The sequence below is a fragment of the Hemiscyllium ocellatum genome, chromosome 12 (genome assembly GCF_020745735.1).
Source record: "Hemiscyllium ocellatum isolate sHemOce1 chromosome 12, sHemOce1.pat.X.cur, whole genome shotgun sequence".
Classification (NCBI taxonomy): Eukaryota; Metazoa; Chordata; class Chondrichthyes; order Orectolobiformes; family Hemiscylliidae; genus Hemiscyllium; species Hemiscyllium ocellatum.
The window spans coordinates 82,104,009-82,119,942 of record NC_083412.1 but is presented as its reverse complement, the minus strand read 5'-3'; the positions used below and the strand labels follow the sequence as shown (position 1 = coordinate 82,119,942).

The following is a 15,934-nucleotide window of genomic DNA, read 5'->3' as shown; positions in this document are numbered from 1 at the left end:
CTGACTCTGGAGCCAAGAGCAACCTGCTTCTCCTTTCCTGGTTTACCTCAGTTTCATGTGTTGTTAGATTGGATTTAAAAAAAAAGATGGCCAATTGAAACCAAAACTAATGAAATCTGTCCTCTTCATGTTCCATCTCAGGTCATTGAATATCTTTCCGAAACAGATGAGAATTTCTTAATGACTACTGAAACTTCTGCCAAACTGAAAAATCATCAAATCTAAATATGATTTTTTTTTCAAAGTTTGAAACTAGTGGTTAAATCTTGATTATCACACAGTGGTAGCATGCTTAACTCTGACCCCGGAGGCTCAGGTTCAAGTAATACCTGCTACAGAGGTATGTCATAACATCCCCAACAGGTTGATATAAAAATACATTTTTTCTAACTCGCAGAAGTAAATAACAAATTCATTTTAAATCTCATTCACTTTGGTCTCCGTTCCAATCACTAGCCAATGGTCCCTTTAAAGAATGATTTCATTTATCATTTTCACAGCCAGATATCATAAGCAATTCACAGACATTGAAGACTTCTAAAATGTGCAGTTATCAAAATCGAGAATGACGTTCAGGAAAAAGTCTAGACAATTGTAAGGCACTGCCAATTGTTAGATTCAGTGAATTCAAAGGTAAGAGGACTGTTGACACAAATACAACCATATCCCTAACATTAGTAAATGCCTTAAAACAAAATAGGTTTCACCATCTTTCTGAAAAATATTTGAACATTCTACTCGAAACTCAGTATTCTAATCAGATATCAAAAAATCAGGATAAATTCAATTCAATGAAAAGTACAAACAGAGCACATGTAAATTCAGATTTAAGTGAACTGTAAGATTAAACTCCAGATCATTGTCTGTGGACCCTGCTGCAAAATTTACAAAGTAATCAAATTGGAAGAATTACCATTAAAAACATCAAAAGCCATCCATTGCTTTTGTATGATACCAACATTAAATCCATCATTTACTTATTGCTCACAATATGGTCTCCTCTATGCTGGGGAGATGGAAGCGCAGACAGAGCAGAGACTGGGCAAATACTTTGCATAACACCCATGTTCTGTCCACAAAAATACCCCTCAGCTTCCCCATTGCCTGCCATTTCAACATTGCATGTTGCCCAGCCAGCATCTGTCTCAGGCTCGCTACACTGTTCTACTGAAGTTCAACGCAAGCTGGAAAAACCTCGTTTTCCACCCTGCAACCTTCTGGACTCAGTATTGAATTCGATAATTTTAAGACTTAAGCACCTTCTCCCATGTCTTTACTCCAACCACCACATATCACACCCTATTATTAAATTGGCTGCTACCACACACAACCCATTGCCAGCCACTAATGTTTTCCATTAGCAACTATTCATTCTCCCAGGCTGACCTTTGCTCATTCTTTTGTCTGCCCAAACGGTTTTTTCCTCTCTTGCTCTGGGTTCCATCTCCACCTACTCCTGTCTCCATCAACCTTTTCCTGGCTACAATCTAGGCTGAAGGGTCACTGGACCCAAAACGTTAGCTCTTCCTTCTCTCCGTGGATGCTGACAGACCTGAGTTTTTCCAGCAATTTCTGATTTTGTTCGATCATTAAATCTTGGAGATTTCACAACGCAACTTGTACCAAAGGTACAAGACAGATGTTGGAATTTGCATGTCATTATCACCATAAGTTGGAAAGTTAAGTTCTTCTGATATCAGATAGCAGAAAAGTAAAAAGGTTTATTTCAACCAAGCAGAAGTATCCTTCCTGCATTACTAATATTCTTTGCAGAATCCAAACTTTCAATCAGATATTTACGTACTTATTCCCTCAGGTTAGACTTTGCCCTCCCACCATGAGCATTCTCCATTAAACCTAGCTCATTCAAAACTGTTCTTGAATCCAACTTGCCACTAAGTCCTATTCATTCATCACCCACACTTTTGGCATACATTGACTCCCAATTAAAAAGATTTTGATTTCAAAATCCTCAGTGTTCAAATTCACTTATGGACATGTCCCCTACCAACTCCATAACATAGGCTTATAACCCTGATAGAATGATATACCCTTTCAATTGTACAGATTCCAATTACCTTCAGAGTTTAGATTAGAGTAGTGCTGGAAAAGCACAGCAGGTCAGGAAGCATCCAAGGAGCATGAAAAAAAAAATCGAAGTTTCGGGCCTTCATCAGGAATAGAGGTAGAGAACCTCCAGGGTGGAGAGATAAAGTGTGTGTGTGTGTGTGTGTGGGGGGGGCAGCTAGGGAGAAGGTACCAAAGAGTACAATAGATGAATGGGGGTGGAGATGGAGGTGATAGGTCAGAGAGAAGGGAGATTGGCAGGTAGATCAGGTCATGAGGACAGTACTGAGCTGGAAGAATGGAACTGGGGTAAGGGGGGTGGGGGAAGAGGAGTGGAGGGGAAAATGAGGAAACTGGTGAAGCCCACATTGATGCCCTAGGGTTGAAGTGTTCAGAGGTGGCTTTTGCCCGAAACGTCGATTTTCCTGCTTCTCGGACGCTGCCTGACCTGACCTGCTGTGCTTTTCCAGCACCACTCTAATCTAAACTCTAGTTTCCAGCATCTGCAGTCCTCACTTTTGTCCAATTACCTTCACCCTATCTGAACAGCTTTTCCTCCAGCAAGTCAAGCCCTGAACTATCCCATTTCTTCCTCAAAAATCAAATCTCCTCCATCCTCTAAGAATTATTTTCAAACTTACCTCTTTGACTAAGTTTTGGGTCAACTGTTCCAATATTTCTTTATGTAGTTCAGTGGCAAATATTCCCTGACAAAAGTTCCAGGTGCCTTGGAATTGTTTTAATCACTTTAATGATACATTGTTCCAAGATGGCTTTGTGAATAATTATTTTTCTTAAAAATTAAGTGTTTCTCAACACCCTTTTTTTTCCAAAAGAAAAAACCAGCCCATTTCTATGACCTAAAAATCCACAAAGTCCACACTTAAGCCATGTATTTTATTGATTTTTTTAAAATTCACCATTACACAGATACAGCTATGAACAGTCTGTACAATCCTACACAGAACCTGTACCGAAATAGGAAGAAAGGTTTCAAAATACTTGTAGTTAAAAATGTTAATACCATAATTCCAAAGTTTCAGTGACCTTTCAGCATGATGTTTTGAAAACTTATGTAACTATGGGAACATTGACCAAATATGTATAACATTTGTTACGCACGCATGGCAGTCAGAACTTTCTGTAGGTAATTAACCTATTCATACTGCTGACATATCACACTATAAACCCCCAAAGCTATCTTACTGAACCCATTCACAGCAGTTTCACAGAAGAAAAAAGGAAGTCCAAGAAATACTATCACAGATATTGTCCAGACAAAATTGCCACACAGTCTATGAGGGAAATCCATGACTAAAGCAGATTTGGAGGCAAAAGTTATCTATTAAAATTTCAAACAATGGGCACACAAGTTTCCTAAACCTTTGTTGTTTAACATACAAACAAGTCTAAAATATTTTGAGAAAAGCCAGTTTTTCAGTTCTTTTAAAATGTCCATGACAGTCAGGATAATAAACTGTCCCACCCTTGCCCATGGAATGTTACATGGATTATCAAAACAGATTTTCAAACTCACTAACATCTCTCACCAGTGTGTTTGTGGATTTCATGGCAAAATTCCTGTAACATCCAAGTACACAATTATTTTATCTTTAATATAAAAGAAATTAACATTTACACACATTAACTTCTTTAGATGGAAAACGGATGGCAGGGAAGAAAGAACGGTGTAATTGTGTTGGGATTCCCTCCTATTTCAAAATGGCGTTGCCCATTTTTGAACTACTAAAACCTTGCATTTACAAAATAGTTGATAAAAATATTCCTCTGAATTGTACAAGAGGTACATCGACCAATGATAAGGGGCAAGACAGATGTTATTCTGACTTGGCTTCATTCTCTCCAGCAATGGGTGCCTGAAAAATATGAATCTGCATTAATATCCAAAGTAAACAAAAATTCATATGATCATTTTGATTAATCTATTTACCTCATTGTTTTTCCGTTCACCATTTTCTGCAGGTACAGAATCATCAGTGGTTTCTTGATTAGCTTGTGGTGGATTTGCTTTGGCTGCTCTGGCCTTGGTTTTTTTCTGCAGAAGAAAGGCAGTTCTAGGGAATATTTCAGGGGAAAAAAATTCAGAATTGATAACGAACTGAAACTCACTTGAGGAGTCGCTTTCTTTTTTGGGTTTTCTTTGGTTGGTTTTATACTTCTCTGAGAAGGTAGAAGGTTAAAAAGTCAATCATATTCTACAAAAGAACTTCACTTAAATGAAAATTAAAATGAGTTTTATGCCATACCTTCCTCAATTGCATATAACCTGGTGCTGGTAGTGACTACAAGAGAACAAATAATTAGTCAGTTTATACAATTAAAATGCAGACCTTCTCCATACATTGACATCTTGCATTCAACTCCTATATGTTGCAGACATACTTCAACATAAATATCTCTGCAATGAAGCTCAGCTTCTTAAAATTCAAAAGAAAAAGCTGAATCAAGGTTGCCAAAAATTCTTCTCTGATAACTTGAGAGAAAGGCAGCATAACTTGGCTTTACTAGAAACAAATCTAGTTATCAATTTGCACTTTCAGTAGTGATGTAGTGCGATATGGAGAGGAACAATAACACATTGCTTCGAGATAAAACAAAATTTCAAACTACACATTTATAATATTTAAACAATTTCAATAATCTTACTAGTGATTCATAATCAGCAATTAATGTGCACTTTTCCAAATAATGTTTTAACACCTTTTGTACAATTGCGATTTAAATCAGATTTGTAACTCTAGACTATAATCGTAAACAAAGTTGACAGCAATATTAATGAAAATGCATCTTACTTTGTCTATTACTGTATCAGCGGCCTGTTAAATAAAAAAAACAGCAGTTACAAAAATAACTAATTTAATAGCGCAAGCAACAACGTCATGGAGGAAAAAAAGCCTTGAGGACCAGGACGGTACTGCCGAAATGTTTGCAAACATCCTAGTCCGGAAGATCGAGGAAACATGCGTAAGGGGGATGATGCAGAGCGCAATAAGGGACGTAATGCAAATCCTTCCCGCCTATTTGTAACCTGCTGGACAAACTTCAGAACTCCGTACTGCATTCTCACCCCTCCAAAGGGTTACAGAATATTCCAGATTCTGAATGGAGCTGCCCAGTTTACAGAATGAACAACAGCAACCTAAATCAACATGGCTCTTTACCATTTCGCGCCCACCCCCACACACCTTTGTCTCCTGGAAAAGCCCGTCTGTAAAAAATAAATACGCGAAGAAAATATTTTCAACACTTTTATGCACGTGCGGTTGCGTGTGGAACAATGTACTATACTTTAATTTACCGACAAGATTTTGACCTTTCACAGAATTGGTGGAAGCGCAATTTTCCAGTCTGCTTCTGGAAAGGGTTTGCTACAGTTTTAAAAACATTCTAGTACACCTCGTCGCAACAGAATTTTTTAAAAGGGTATTTTTTTTAAAGCCAAAAGCCAAACGTTGCAGAATTCTGATTACAATTCCATTAAAAAGTCAAACATTTAATACACTCGCAATATCTCTCGTCACCCCTTTTACAAATCTATTTGTTCCCTCCTCGAAAAAAATTAAAATTAAAAACTACTCACCGCCTTCTTAGGCATGTTTGGAGGATTTGTATAAAATATTTTTCTGCGTAATAAAAAAATTGGGATGCAAGATAACTAATACACAAACAGATTGCACTCCTACAACATCAAGTTGCACTGCCAAACCCCGGATCCTATACAACTACCTTGTTACAATACAAGTCTGGAACGTTAATACATCCAAACCAACTAGTTCGAACCAGATTCGTTCCTTCACTCAATATCAACGAACATGATGGCAAGTCCCGGGCGCCGATTGGCTGTCGTATCGTATTCGAAACATAGACAGCACGTTGATTGGTGCAGAATGGCTATCAATCACATAGCCCCGCGCCGTGCGGACTGTTTGATGTTTTAGTTGGGAGGGGGGCGCGTGCAGAGCAGCAATGCTGATTGGAAGCTGTCTCGCTCTCAGGTTTCTACACGTTTTGCCGTCTTCAACAAAGGCGTAGTGAAAGCCTTCTGTGATTGCAAATTTCAAATCCAAACGATTATTTCCAACGTGTATGCATTAAACCATTTGTAACCCTCCCCTGTAGCTTTTTAAAAAATTGTTGTATTCCACTCAAATTGCCTTACTGATGAAATTCATTATTAGTGGAGGGTACCATTTGCGAGGAATGACTGGAGTTTAACTCCATTTGCGGCTGTAACCGTGAGCTTTTTTTGGGGTGGGGTTAAATGATAGCAACATGGCGGAGAGCTGTGCGTGGTTGTTAGTGCTTGGCTCAGTTTTGTTATGTAGTCTGTTCAAGATGCTACTGCCAACCCTTTCCTCACTTGTAAGTATTTGTTTGCAAGTCCAGACTAACAATGATAGTTGAGTAGTTTTGTTAAAAGTGCCGTATATATATATATTACACATTTTAATGTTTTTTTCTGTACAGATATTGCAATGAAGAAAAATGTTTAATTAGGTGCGTAAAACGCAGTAAAATTTTGGAAGATATCTTTTATAATTTAGATACGTTGCTGTCCTTCTATTAACATAAAACGCATTTAAAGCAAACGTTCTCATTAGCGATTCCTTTTCAACAATGTTAAGTCACTTGTACTTTATACTGTATTTACAAATGGAGCCAGAGTTATTTAAATCTGGGGATTAAAGTGTGTCATAAACTGCAATGAATGATGCTTGTGTCTTATTAAATTAAGATCACTGAACCTGATGCTCAACTCTGATTTCTCTCCATAGATGCTGTCGGACCTGCTGAGTTTTTTCCAGCCGTTTCTATTTCTTGTTTCGGATTTATATCAACCGCAGTTCTTATCTAAATTGTGGGGTGGGTTGGGGGGGTCTCGCATGTAATTGCCAACAGCTAGGGGAAATATGTACAGTACGTTTATGGAAGCCTGTGGTTTTTATTTGCCTTTTTGTAGACTCAAACTTTATGATCTGTGACTTTATTATGTGGTTTAAGGAAGATGAATAAAGCTGATAACCAAAATTTACCATGATTTCTTTTTAAAAATCCAGATTGTGATTACAAAAAAATACAGTAAATTGGGTATTATGTTAAACATAGCTACTAATACCTTCAGAAACTAAGACTTTAAATGGTGGTTTAGGTGATGTTACAACAAAAATGTTTTCATAGTTTAATTTTATTGTCTATGGGTTCAGTGTTGGTGAAATTAAAATAATAATATTTGTCATGTGAAAGCACAGATTGAAGGTTCAGAAATTAATTTCTTCAAATTTGAAATGTTTCTGGCAATTTGATGCTTAATTAAAATTGACATTGCTGAATTAAATATTGCTAATTGATGACCAAGTTCAGTAGATCAATGTTTAAAAATAAATATTTCTTCTTGACTTTAACCATTTTTGAGATTGAAATGGAAGGGCAAACTACCAATTTTTCCTCTGTATCCTCTCCCAGAAATATTCCAAGGATGAAATGAAGGCTCACAACTTCACAACGTGCTGTATATTTTTTATTTGAAACTATGTCAAACTATTTATTACCAACCCTGTTGGGTACAATCATCAGATCCAAAAGAGATGAAGTGGGCTGAATTTTTTGGCTAAGGATTATTCATAATTTAAAATATACTAGCAAAATGGAGAACAAAAATTGCATGGTGGCATGCTTCCTTTTTCTCAGAACATGCTGACCGATTTATACGGTTATGATTTGTTCCTTCACTTTGTTTTTGCTACTACTTGAACTTCATTGAGAAAGTGTGAGGACACAAAATTGCAGTTCACAGTCACTGAAATGCACAAGTTGCAGTTTGGGATCAAAGCGTTAGTGTATATGTGTGTGTTAACTTCATTCAGAGACCTTTTTGAACCCTTTGCATTTTTAAATTAATTGCTGTATTATTACAATGCAGCACAAGAACAGGCCTTTCGGCCTTTTGTCTGTGACAAAAACCAACAGTGCAAGTGGCAGTAGTGGGATAAGAATCCATGCCTACATTTATACTGAGCCTAAATCCTAAACAGTACTAAAATATGAAATCTCTGGGATGCTTTTTAAGGAAATCATATTGTCAGAGAAAATGTAGATTATGAAGAGGAAAGCAAATTAGTACAACAGTTTTCTCTATTGGCACATAGGAAGGAATGGGGTAAGTCACACCATACGTATGGTCACATTAGTGGGGATACATAGCTTGCAATCGTCTGTTGTAATATGTCGGGGTCTCCAATGACCATTGCTATGGACTTGACTAAATGTTTATTTAGTGAGGTGAGCATTTTAGTATTTGTTGAAGGTGGGTGTAGTCTGAAAAATCATTAAATTATGTGTGAAGAATGTAAATTTATTAAAGATGTTGTGCTTGAGCCTTGACATTGTTTTAAGGTTTGCAGATTCCAAATGAAAATGCTCAGGAATAGTTTAGTGGTTTTAATTGTGGGCGGCACAGTGGTTAGCACTGCTGCCTCACAGCACCAGAGACCCGGATTCAATTCCTGACTCTGGCGACTGACTGTGTGGAGTTTGCACGTTCTCCCCATGTCTGCGTGGGTTTCCTCTGGGTGCTCCAGTTTCCTCCCACAGTCCAAAAATGTGCAGGTTAGGTGAATTGGCCATGCTAAATTGCCCGTAGTGTTAGGTAAAAGGGGTAAATGTAGGGGAATGGGTGGGTTGCGCTTCGGCGGGTCGGCGTGGACTTGTTGGGCCGAAGGGCCTGTTTCCACACTGTAAGTAATCTATTCTAATCTAATGTGACAGGTGTAATTGTGAGTCAACTGCATTCCTTCAGAGTTCCATGTACAGTACTACCTAGTTTGCAGCATTATTTTACAGTCATGCCCTTGCTTTTACTTGTTTAAAGGAGCAATGTTATAAATGCTGACTTAACAAGGCAACAGGAATGTAAATCGACTGCGACTTTTAAGTTGGACAGTCATTTTCATTCTATTGAAATATGTGCAATATTGAGTAATTCTGCTTTTGAAATTCCTTTTCTTTGATACCTGGACAATTACTTTCATATTCTGGACTAGGAAAACATGACTTAATATTTCGTTTCTTATGAAATTCAACTGGTTGAAGCAAGCACACTTACATTTTAATCAGCGCAATTCTGATTAGAATTTAACTAAATCAACTGTGGAAGCTACCAGTTTTAAACTTGCTGCGATCTAATAAGAGATCTTGCTTTTTTTAATCAGAAAATCAAATTATGATCATTATATTACTAGTTCAACATGCACATCTGATCATATCTAAAGTTTGATATACTTAACCTGCCTAAAGCAATAAATTAGCAGACAACTGTCATTTATATTAAATTAAAAATGGGCAAAATCTAAATTCTGAGGAAGGGTCACCAAACCCAAAATGTTAACTTTGATGTCTATTCGCAGATGCTGCCAAACCTGCTGAGCAGTTCCAGCAGCTTCTTATGTCATTTATATTGTCTGTGTTTATGATTCCGTAATACCTTTTGAAGCTTTATGTGCTGACCCCATTCTTTGGCTTATTTCATACCTGTGGAAAAAGCAATCATTCATTTAATGATGTCTTGAGAAGCAAATGTTAGAGACCTTAGCAGCTGACCCAAATCATAGAGATGTATAGCACGGAAACAGACCCTTCAGTTCAACTTGTCCATGCCGACAAGATATCTCAAGCCAAATCTAGTCCCATCTGCCATCACTCAGCGCAATCACTCCAAACCCTTCGTATGCATATACCCATCCAGATGCTTTTTAAATGTTGCAGTTGTACTAGCCTCCACCACATCCTGTGGCAGCTCATTCCATACACGTACCACTCTGTGTGAAAAAGTTGCTCTTTAGGTCTCTTTCATATCTTTCCCCTCTCACCCCAAACCTATGCCCTCTAGTTCTGGACACCCCGACCCCAAGGACAAGACTTTGCCTATTTACCCTATCCATGTCCCACCAGGATGAAGGGCTTCTGTCCAAAACGTCGATTCTCCTGCTCCTCGAATGCTGTATGGCCTGCTGCGATTTTTCAGCACCGCACACTCTCTCTCAACTTTGATCTCCGGCATCTGCAGTCTTCACTTTCTCCCAGGTTAGGCCATGATAGAACCTATCAAATCAGTGCTGGCTTTTTCTTTTGAAATGCAGTTTTTTTTATTATCTAGTCGGGTCTGGCATGGATGCATGAGGCCCAGTGGAATTGGGTAAAAACAAGGACTGCAGATGCTGGAAACAAGATTCTAAATTAGAGTGGTGCTAGAAAAGCACAGCAGTTCAGGCAGCATCTGAGGAGCAGGAAAATCAACGTTTCGGGCAAAGCCCTGTGGAATTGGGGTATAGGTAATGGCTACATGCTAATTAAGTGATATTGTTGTTTATAAATTGTCAATGATATGAGAAATGTCATCAGTGGAGTTGGAGTTGTGGTGAGTGTAGGGATAATCTGAAAAGCACTTGCCTGCTCTCCTTCTAAACATTTTGTAATCTTCGGTGTTCAGCAGTCCAGTTAGTTACACTCGGTGCCTGTTTTCTCAAAAACATGCAATATTTTTCTCTTTCAAAATATTTAAGTATTAAGTCGTTTCCATGACACTCAAGGTAGTGCATTGAAAATCCTAAAAAAAATCTGTCATCTTTTTGTTACCTTTACCAAATGCATCAAATTTGTACTGTCCTCTATCTTTCTGCAGTTGGAAACAATTTAGTCTCGGATTCTCTCTCACGGTAAACTTGCAGGTTGAGCCACCATTTCGGAAGGCAGTGATGGCATTTATTTTAAGAGGACTTTGAATATAAAAGCAGGGATGTGTGAGGCTTTATAAGGCTCTGGTCATACCACATTTGGAGTATTGTGTGCAGTTTTGGGCCCATTTCTCAGGAAGGATGAACTGGCCCTGGAGTGTATTGAGGAGGTGCATGAGAATGGTCCCAGGGAAAGCTGAACATATGAGGAATGTTTTTAGGACTCTGGGTTTATACTCAGTGGAGTTTAGAAGGATATGGGGGAGATCTAATTGAAATGTAGAGAAATCTGAATGGCCTGGACAGAGTAGATGTTGGGAAGATGTTTCCATTGGTAGGAGAGACTAGGACCTGAGGCACAGCCTTGCAGTAAAGGGAGATTTTTGTAGAGTGGAGATAAGGAGAAACCTCTTCAGCCAGAGAATGGCGAATCTACAGAATTCATTGCCACAGAAGGCTGTGGAGGCCCAGTCATTGAGTATATTTAAGACTGAGATAGAGAAGTTCTTGAGCATCAAAGGTTATGGAGACAAATGAGGGAATGGGGTTGACAAACATACCAGCCATGATTGAATGAATGGCCTAATTTCAGCTCTTAGTCTTATGGTTTTATATTGATGTAAACTGTGAAATATATTAAAATCAGTTATTGTATATTTAGGTTTTTTGTGTCAAAGTTAATAACTATGTATTTCTGACTCCTAGTGATTTCTTTTAAGAATAGATTTTGAAGCTTAACTTTAGAATTAAGAGTTAAGGAGAATCCAAAGAACTAGGGAGAGAAGGAATCAGAGTGGCTATCTACGTGAGGAACCAAAGGAGATTGGTAAGGTACTAAACAAATAGTTTGTCAGTATTTACTGTGGAGAAGGACTTGGAAGCTAGGGAACTTAGGGAAATGTCTTGAAAACATTTCATATTAGTGAAGAAATGCTGAAGGTCTTAAAAGGCATAATGATAGATAAATCCCTGAGACTTGATCAGGTGTTTCCCAAAACTTTGTGGGAAGCTAGGGAACGAATTATAGGACCCCTTGCTGAAATATTTGTATCATTGATAGTCACGCTGAGGTGCTAAGGAAAAGCAAGGGAAATGTAGACTGGTAAGCCTGACGTTGGTGGTGGGCAAGTTGTTGGAGGGGATTCTAAGGGCCAGGATTGATATTGGGGATAGTCAGCATGGCTTTATGCATAGGAAATTGTGTCTGTTTAACTTGATTGAGTTTGTTGAAGAGCTAACAGAGAAGCGTGATGAAGGCAGAGCAGTAAGTGTTATCTATGTGGACTTCAGCAAAGCATTCAACAAGATTCTGCATGGTAGACTGATTAGTAAGATTAGATCACGTGGAAACAGGGCGATCTAGCCAATTGGATACAAAATTGACTTGAAGGTAGAAGACAGAGGATGGTGGTTGTGGAGGGTTGCTTTTTGGCCTGGAGGACTGACCAGCAATGTGCCACAACGATTGGTGCTGTGTCTACTGCTTTTCATCACTTCTTTTTTATTATATATTATTTGGATGTGAATATAGAAGGTATGGTTAGTAAGTTTGCAGATGATGCCAAAATTGGAGGTGTAGTGGCCAGTAAAGAAGATTATCTCAAAACACAACAGGATCATAGTCCGATGAGCCAATGGGCTGAGTGGCAGATGGAGTTTAATTTAGGTAAATGTGAGGTGTTGCATTTTGGGTACAGCAAACCAGGGCAGGACTTGTACAGTTAACAATGGGGCCCTGGGGAGTGTTGCTGAACAGAGACCTAGCAGTGCAGATGCGTAGGTACTATAAAGTGGATTTATAGGTTGACGAGATGATGAAGGCGGCATTTGGCACACTTACCTTCATTGGTCAAAACACTGCATGTCGAAGTGGGGATGTCATGTTATGGCTGTTCAGGGCATGGATGAGGCCACATTTGGAATACTGCACAAATTTGTGGTCCTCCTCCTGTAGGAAGGATGTTGTTAAACTTGAGAGGATGGTGAAAAGATTTCCAAGGATCCTGCTGGGATTTGAGCTATGGAGAGAGGCTGAATGGGCTGGGACTTTTTTCCCTGGGACTTTTCAGAAGCTGAGGGGTGACCTTCTAGAGGTTTGTAAAATCATGAAGGGTATGGATCGGGTGCATAGAAATGTCTTTCCCCAGGTTAGATGAGTCCAAAACTAGGGGGCATGGGTTTAAGATGAGAGGGAACTAGCAGCTACAGGAGGTGGTGGAGATGGGTTCAATTACTACTATTTAAAACAAAGTATCTGGATGGGTACATGAATAGGAAGGGTTTAGAGGGATATGGGCCAAATGCTGGCAAATAGTGCTAAGTCTGATTGCAAGGCTACATCTGACATCACCAGTATCCTCTTTGTTCTAAATGCCCACATGCCACCTTATGCTTATGTAACTGGTGTGCTATGTAGAACTAACTGTCTTATCAAAATTGGTGTTTGACTTGATACTGATTCAATTTGGGCTAGCTGTCTGTTTATCCTTGTATGATACAGTCCTCCAAGCATAGACTCTTGTAGATGCAGTGCAAAAACTGTCAATTGTCTTGTGTTTGTGACTTGGGAGATTGCAATAGTTTCATACCTGTACTTAAAATTGGTAATGTCTTGTGGAGAATGGGATGCGATTTGTACACAGTAATTGTCAGATCTGACCAGGGAATTTGTATGCTTTTTTTGAAATTTTATTCTTTATTTCATAACTACTAAATCTAACTGATCACTACCACTAATGTTTTTCCATTGATACTCCTTCCACCTCCAAGTTAAATTCCTGTATACAGGCTGCAAGATTTTTTTTGAATGTATTTTAAGAATTCAGCACCCTCTACTATCTTTAACAATAATTTTAAAGGATGCTTAAAATCTCCTATCATGTCCTATGTTTTGCATTTTCTTAGCAATTTTCCAACTATAAACTCTGTTTCCTTCTAACTGCTGGAAGCAAATTATGTGACTCTTGAACAATGTGACCATAAGTCCTCATCCCTTTTCTTTCAGTTTTCCTGTTTTCAAACTTGGCCCCCACCCCAATCTATCAGAATTATCTGTAGTATTTATAATTCTGGAAATTTCTCAAATATTCTGATTTATTTAAATTCTTCCAGAAAGTATTGATAAATATGTATTCAGAAGAGCTGATGTACTGTTGTATTCATGTTCAGTCTGCTTCATGTCCAGCAATGCATCGTTTAGCCAGATTAACATTTTGGGCTATGTATTATTCTTTACTATTCACTAAACCCTTTCCGTTCCACCAGCTGTCATTTTCCAAGAAAAATTATCTGCACATAAAACTCAAAGGAATCTATGCACAAAACTTGCTTTGAAATCCTAAATGCTGTTGGTTGGTATATTATAAATATAATCCAAACAATAATGAAAGTGGGTTACCCATCCTCCTTTACTTCAAATTTAGGGTTCGAGGGTTGTTGTCAAAATGTCTGCTTTTTATTTTGTTTTGAACTTTAGTTTGAATCTCATTATTTTCTTGAACTTGGCTTGCTTTCTTGCAATTGGTATAGAATTATGAGCATCCACTTGGTTATGACCAATTAGTCCTCCACTTAACATTTTCTAAAACCACTCCTTTTATGATTAAATTAGATTCTCTACAGTGTGGAAACAGGCCCATTGGCCAAACCAATCCACAATGACACTCTAAAGAGTAACCCACCCAGACCCATTTCCCTCTGACTGATGCACCTAACACTACGGGAAATTTAGCATGGCCAATTCAACTGACCTGCACATCTTTGTGACTGTGGGAGGAAACCCTCACAGACACTGGGAGAATGTGCAAACTCCACACAGACTGTTGTCCAAGGCTAGAATCAAACGTAGGACCCTGGTGCTGTGAGGTAGCAGTGCTAAAAACTGAGCCACCATACCGCCCCAAATATAATATTGCATTAGATTTGTCTCATTAATTTGATCACTGTGCATATGAAAAGTAAAACATTGTGTCAAAGATGTCCAATATAGTACCATTCCTTTTTGTCTTTGAGGTGCATCTCTGATACCACATCCTCTCTGTTGCCAAGACTGCTGACATCCTTCTCTCTTATTACTTAACTTTATACTGCCTCAGGCCTATTGCTAAAATCTCTATCTATCCTCATCTTGTATCTCCTGTAAAGTTTTTTCTAATTGAAAGTGCTGCTCATATCCTAACTTGCACAACATCTCACTCATCAACTCTGTTTTAATTGACTTACTTTGCCTTTCAGTCTGAAAACCCCTTGATTTTCAAGTTAACTGTTTTAATCTGTAGCTTGGAATATTGTATTATGGGAAATTACAAATGTAGCCAGTTGTTCAGGTTCCCTCCACTTTTTAGTTAATCATTAACTAGTATCTTCCTCTTCACCCCACTACCGTTTTACTAGTGTGTGCTGCATTGGCAATTGTTTTTTTTTTGCCAGTTTTAATGTCAATTTTCTGTAAAGTGTTGACTCCGAGGAGCAAAATTGAAAGAACCATTTCTCAAAATATAATTGATCTGGAACCAATACTTTCTTCAGTTGCTGAGTCCATTCATTTCATCAGGTCTCATTAATTCAATTGAGATTAATTTGGTTCCATTATGGACTGAAACTGTTTAGTGATTAGAAAAACCACAGATCTACTAGATGTAATTTTAATGTGGAGAAAGCATCACCATTAATGTCTGGTAGTAACATTGACTTCCTTCAAGTTTTTGTATCTTATTAAGATTGTGGACTGGAACTGTCCACAACTGATTGTGTACTGTTGACCTTTCCAGAATGATTGTGTTTGCATCTTTTCCTGATGCAGGATGGTGTAAGTCTGGTCCACGTGTGGAATTAATCTTGTGTGCGTAAATTGGATTGGGAGTGATTTAACTTTCAAATCCAGCTCTAGGCAACAAGGTCTTTTCCCATTTGCTGTTGGAACCCAATCCTAAGATTTGTTTTTCGACTGACACTAGTTCTTCTTAAAAAAAACTATATAATATATGATGACCTTGTATTCAGACCTTGTACACTTTTTTGTAAAATCAGCTTGAATCTTTACCTATTTATAGTTTTAATTCCTTTCTGAAGTGATATATTTTGCAACTTCACATAAAGATTATGACTTATGAAAATGA

At 38.2% G+C, this 15,934-nt stretch overlaps 2 protein-coding genes across 2 annotated transcripts in view; one reads left to right on the top strand and one right to left on the bottom strand.

Moving 5' to 3' along the window:
• Positions 1-2,950: 2,950 nt before the first annotated feature.
• LOC132820862 (non-histone chromosomal protein HMG-14-like) lies at positions 2,951-5,870 on the bottom strand. The gene is made up of 6 exons (XM_060833213.1): positions 5,669-5,870; positions 4,881-4,904; positions 4,335-4,370; positions 4,198-4,248; positions 4,019-4,123; positions 2,951-3,944 (listed from the first exon to the last, which is right to left on the bottom strand). The coding sequence occupies exons 1-6, from the start codon at positions 5,681-5,683 to the stop codon at positions 3,906-3,908; spliced, it is 270 nt and encodes an 89-aa protein (XP_060689196.1). The 5' UTR covers positions 5,684-5,870; the 3' UTR covers positions 2,951-3,905.
• A 176-nt stretch (positions 5,871-6,046) lies between these two features.
• get1 (guided entry of tail-anchored proteins factor 1) overlaps positions 6,047-15,934 on the top strand; it is a 28,048-nt gene continuing 18,160 nt past the window's right edge. Inside the window, exon 1 of the mRNA XM_060833781.1 lies at positions 6,047-6,450. Coding sequence (XP_060689764.1) covers positions 6,361-6,450 — 90 coding nt within the window. The 5' untranslated portion in view covers positions 6,047-6,360. The remainder of the gene's footprint in view (positions 6,451-15,934) is intronic.

What these genes read in the sequence shown, in the direction of transcription:
- LOC132820862 (XM_060833213.1), bottom strand. An exon ending in CTGATACAGTAATAGACAAA is followed by an intron (nt 4,371 to 4,880) that starts GTAAGATGCATT and finishes GTTCTCTTGTAG; the next exon opens with TCACTACCAGCACCAGGTTA. An exon ending in AAAAGAAAGCGACTCCTCAA is followed by an intron (nt 4,124 to 4,197) that starts GTGAGTTTCAGT and finishes TTTCTTCTGCAG; the next exon opens with AAAAAAACCAAGGCCAGAGC.